The sequence below is a fragment of the Dermacentor silvarum genome, unplaced genomic scaffold (assembly GCF_013339745.2).
Source record: "Dermacentor silvarum isolate Dsil-2018 unplaced genomic scaffold, BIME_Dsil_1.4 Seq225, whole genome shotgun sequence".
In the NCBI taxonomy this organism is placed as follows: domain Eukaryota; kingdom Metazoa; phylum Arthropoda; class Arachnida; order Ixodida; family Ixodidae; genus Dermacentor; species Dermacentor silvarum.
The window spans coordinates 888-6,242 of NW_023605892.1; the positions used below are offsets into that span (position 1 = coordinate 888).

Here is a 5,355-nt window from a genome sequence, read left to right on the forward strand (position 1 = left end):
ATTTGGTATTTAGCAAGGAAGTTAACTAGCCATGATGTGGTCTCCTAGAGACTTGTACTAAGAGTTAACAGAGTCCGAGGGAATGGCAAGGAGGTGGGCTATTAGTGGTTCTGGATATGCACATGAGTGTGGACTTTTTAATACTTATATCCATTAATCATTTAATGCATCAGTTCATTATAGAACGAAGGTGAGATTTCAATATGGTAATGTCGTCATCCTTAGTTATTCCTTGAAAACAAAATGCGGTATTTGACAGAGATGAATGCTACAAGATATAACCGATTCCCAGGAGGTTTGACCAATACATATATATATATATATATATATATATATATATATATATATATTTAAACGTACCTGCTAACAACACTTCTGCATGCGTTTGCTTCTAATATGAAATGTTATATGTGCTCCCTTAGGTTCCTATATGTCGAAATCGGACACTTCGGCAGCGAGTCTGATGGAGGCGTGTTTGCACGCAGCAAGTTCCAAGAGCTCATTGTAGCAAACCAACTTGGAATACCCGAAGACTCTGAGATGGGCAGCGTTGGATTGATGCCCTATTTTTTTTTTTGGAGATGAGTCTTTCCCTCTGAAGACCTTCATGATGCGGCATTATTCTCTCAAAAGTAAGCTAAAGCAGTCTTTTTGATGCCATTTATGCTGTGCGTTCTTGTAACGGCGCTTTGCTTTCCTGTAGTTTTTATTTACGCCAAGTTTATCTTGTACATCGTTACAGCCCTTCAACCACTGCTTGTCACCACAGCTGATTCAAATCAGTCCTTTGAAGAAAAGTGCCAAAGGAGAATATTTAATTATCGCCTGAGCCGAGCTCGAAGGGTAGTCGAGAATGCCTTTGGCATTATGGCACAGAGGTGGCGGATCCTGCGACGGCCATTTAAAGCAAAAGATGACAACGTCAATAGAATTGTCTGTGCTTGTGTTACGCTGCACAATTTTAAGAAATTTGGGTTTTACAACACAGCATCTTGCACAAAGTAATCCTCAAAAATATGCATCACTTATAGTACAGAAGCCATATTAAGGTTTTTTTTAGCCTAGCCTTTTAATACATAGTGATATTCTCCAAGTATTTTAATGGCAGATAAGAATAAGCCCAAATATCACCTGTGATTGCAATGCTTTACCAAAACCGATGAATTTATAACACAGTAGGTTTTCTGCACACCATTTGGTTGTCTAACCGTGCTACTTGCATATTTATTTTCTGTTTAGGCAAGCCTATGCTGTGAGAGACAAGATTTGCCAATATTACATCTCTGACGATGGCAGGTTCCCCTGCCAAGACAGCATCATCAACACCACCGCATAGAAAGTAGGTCTTTATTTGCAATAAGCATTTCAGGCCTACACATGACCGCATTGCAAACAGTACTGCGATTGAAAAAATATTGCACTTCAAAAACGCGCTTTCAAGGAATATAAAACCTGGATATAAACGCTATGCTGTGCAGCTCTGTGCACAGCTTGACTAGCCCTTATTTCCACGATCCTCGGTGTAAACAGTATCAAAAGGATAAAAATTGGTTACAAAATCTACTGCGCAGTTCTGAGCTCCCCAAACACTTCCTTCACAACTATCACATATACAGACTTAGTACTTTTTGCAGTACAATAAAATCTTAAAATTGGCAGATTGTACTGTGCAGTTCCGTGCACAACGTGCCTAGTTCAGAGAACAGCAAACCCTTAGTTTTACTATCTTTGACAAGGCCTTAAATATCACTCGTAATTTCAATAAATACATATCACAGGCACAATCTTTGTACCGTATAGCTCTGTGCAATGCAGACTGAGTTGAACACGTCAAACCCTTATCGTAATTGGACAAGAGCTTAAGCATCACACATAGTATCACACAAAAAGACAGGTAACTTTCTACCATACAGGACTAGTTCGAGGCACTTTAGGATATGGGATATTACATATGTTATAAGGAAAAATGGAATACGAGTAAAAACAATATAACTTAAATACAATAAGATTAAATATAACAGATAAAACAACTGTGGTATTATGTACTATCTGCCAAAAAAGTATACGGACCAAGGAATCTGGCAAAAAGATGAGTATGTCCGCAGCCTCAAATTGCAGCCTGGTATTTCAATTTCCAGCCTTTACTGGTACATGCAAACAACATTGTGATGTACGGCTTTACTGGCTACTTTTAAAGGCTGCTTGGGTATTTACCATTTTCTGAAATCCCGTGGTCCGTAACCGTTTGTGGTCAATAGCACATTGTACCATGCACTTGTAGAGTTGCGATCTGGGTCAGTTGGTACATACTGAATAGTAAAAACCAGTGAAGGGACGAAGTAAAGAGAGGAGACGTGGCACACACAATGACTGTCGTTCATGTGCCACGTCTCTTCTCTGTACTTCGTCCTTTGACTGGTTTTTACTATTCACCATGCAGCTGTCTGTACATACGGAAGGACTATTCTTCAGTCCTCCGAGCCCTCACTTCCAGCATTTTTTGCTGAATGACAGCTTGGATGAAACACATAGTGTCAAACTGGTCATCAGCAGGCAGTGACCGCAAAAATCCGGCAGCTGCCATGCAAAAATGGTACGGAGTGTCTCGAGTGTCTTCATTTTGGCGCCGCTCCATTCCTACTGCCTTGATGTGATCAAGGCATGCGGCAGCAACTGTTGCACTGGAGGGACCAATGGCATTAGGGCTGTAAAGAAAGGAAAGGATGCCTTCACTCCTGTTGACCATCAGTGTACAATTTCTACATTACCGCTGTGGATTTTTCGCTGTCTTTGCCACCTTTCTTGGTGTTGGGGCGCTATAATGGAAAAGGTTGGTGAGCTAGTTATCGCAATGTATATGTCAATGGGTAGAGGAACCTCATCACACATACATTTCACTTATGTCAGCCACCCCCTCTGGCTCGAAATCATCATCGGCAGGTTGCCTGAAAAAAAAATCTTGCTGCTTTTTAGGGTACATTATAACATAATTACTGTTACCATTCTGGTGTCATTCTTGCAGGTTGTGTTTGAAGCTCTGCATCTGGTGCACTCTCTAAATTAGAGTTTCTGGCACCAGCATTTCCTCCACTTCATCAGCGGCACCTGTTGCTGCAGCATCCTCGGTGTCTCGACTTTCTGCTGCTGCGGCTTCAGCAATGTTCCTTCTGCATAAATCACAAATAAATCAATTACATCTGTTGCTCACTGATATCTGCATGCAATTTAACGATGTAAATTATCTTGTGTGGCGTTTTAACCTTGAGAAAATTTTTCAGAACTTGCTCATTTACATCTCTACCACCAGATTATTATGGACACTTGAATAATCTGAGATGGCAATGTATGCAAAAGTCACTGAATTGTTCACATAGGCACTGTATCGTGAGGATATGAAGCATTTTAATGTTCACAACAGACGTAACTATAAGTTAGGGATACGTGCAGTTCCCACCATTTCAAATGGGTAGCTTAAATATTACTTTCCAATAGACATATGTACTCTAGCTCTTGGGCCTCAGTTACAGTTTAATTGGCTGAAGCGAGATTTGTTTTAAAAAATCTGTATAGTGTCACCTTTGTTCGGCTTACTCGCAGCACAGACTGACAACACGCACCTCATTTATTTGAGGTTTGCAAAAGCAGCTGCTTTATGTTTGCATGCTACGAAGGTTTCAGGGCTCTTAACTTGTGACGCGGCAGCAGAAACAATGATATATCCTTGTCGACGCTATACATTATAGCCCAGCCACAGGGTGCTAGGTTCTGTAAACGCGGTTTCTGCATGTTTCGCTTTAATTTTTTAACGCGGAAGGGACCGATATGCATTACAATAGCAAGTAAATGAAAAGAGACGAAAGCAGAAGCAGACGAAAGAGACGGTGGGTACTTGCTCGTAATAACGGTGCTGACCAAGCATTCTCAGTTCATGCTGCTTCCGAAATTATATACACAAAGCATCAGCAGCAGCCAGAGAAAATGTGTGCGTACTTACTGCTTACTCCCAGGTCCTCGGCTATCTTCGCCCAAATCTCGTTCTTGTGAGATGTGTCCTTGTATAGCCGGTGACTTTTGTCGTAGAGCACCGGGCAATTCTTGATCGCGTCGATCAGCATAGCAGCCGACACTTTCGGTGCCATTATCAAGTTTACGGCCGGATGCTTACGACCGGATGCTCGACCGGATGTTTACATGCGAGTGCTGCTTCCGGTGAAGCGGAACGTTTTTCGCTTCGCCATGGCGAAAAAATCGGTCCGAGACCGATTTGGTTTGCTGCCTGGTTTCCCGCCCGCTTTGCCGCCTAGGCGGGCGGATTTTTCGAAGTTTTTGCCGCTTCCGCCTGCTTCGAGGCCAAGTGTGAACGTAGCCTAAGTCTCCTTGGTGGTCTTCTTTGGTGGAGCAATGCGGCCGCTAATCTCGTCGGTCATTTTTCCGACCTGGAACATTCCACATCGCTTAGGCACTTGCAAACAGTACGAGAGACCCGGAGGTCTTCACCTTTGAAACCGACACGAACAGACGACATACCACTATTCCAATACAAGCTTTATTATTATTATTATTATTATTTTTTTTTTTTTTGCTCGCCGCCTGCCAACTGTAGCAGACGACGGGCGCTGCGGAACCGTTCTACTGACCGCAGCGCCAATTTTACGTCATGACGCGGAGAAGCGGTGAACTACGCTCCAGAGGCGCCGGTCGGACCTACCCATCTAGCCACTGTAACACGGGGGAGGCCGGCGGAAGCCGGATCCCACCAGATTTGGGCGAGCGCATTTGGCCGTTCGCGATTCGCTACGGCGGCTGGCGTGGTAGTCTCTCCTCTGTCCCCTCCGACGGCGTTCGCCTCGTCGTCAGCGGTCACACTCAGTTGCCCTCCTTACGTTCGTCCGTGGTGGATGGTACAGCGCCGACCCTGCGCAAAACAGCTGCTCTGTTGCCGGAATGGCCGTCCTAAGGAGACTAACCGACCCAGCATTCGGGGAACGAAGCCGACGTGTGGCTGATGATGCGGCGAAGGTTCACCGTGTGCAGCCTAGACTTTCAAGTAGGAGTCGGCGCGTGTGCACTGGTTTGCGCCGTGCAGATTGATGCCGTCGCAATGCTGAAGTTGCACGAATACGCCGCGCTGCCGAAACTCGCCTTGGCTATTTAAAATACTACGCACTGTGGCTTTGGAAGCGGTGAAATGAAGGCATGTAGAGAAGCAGTAAGTCGGGTTGTAAACACACTGAAAGTACGACACGAATACGGAGGCATGCGAAAATACGCACTGTGTCAAGCCGAAGGAAATTATTTTGGTCATACACTTCCATTAAACTTGTTAACTCGTGTGGTCTTTTTTGTCTTCGTGTT

At 44.1% G+C, this 5,355-nt stretch overlaps 1 protein-coding gene across 1 annotated transcript; it reads right to left on the reverse strand.

Moving 5' to 3' along the window:
- Window positions 1-2,183: 2,183 nt before the first annotated feature.
- On the reverse strand, window positions 2,184-3,121 carry LOC125941759 (uncharacterized). The gene is made up of 4 exons (XM_049659591.1): window positions 3,001-3,121; window positions 2,892-2,945; window positions 2,769-2,816; window positions 2,184-2,705 (listed from the first exon to the last, which is right to left on the reverse strand). Exons 1-4 carry the CDS (start codon window positions 3,012-3,014, stop codon window positions 2,462-2,464), a joined length of 360 nt encoding a protein of 119 aa, XP_049515548.1. The 5' UTR covers window positions 3,015-3,121; the 3' UTR covers window positions 2,184-2,461.
- Window positions 3,122-5,355: the final 2,234 nt, after the last annotated feature.

What these genes read in the sequence shown, in the direction of transcription:
- LOC125941759 (XM_049659591.1), bottom strand. An exon ending in GTGGCTGACATAAGTGAAAT is followed by an intron (nt 2,817 to 2,891) that starts GTATGTGTGATG and finishes TTTCCATTATAG; the next exon opens with CGCCCCAACACCAAGAAAGG. An exon ending in ACAGCGAAAAATCCACAGCG is followed by an intron (nt 2,706 to 2,768) that starts GTAATGTAGAAA and finishes CTTTCTTTACAG; the next exon opens with CCCTAATGCCATTGGTCCCT.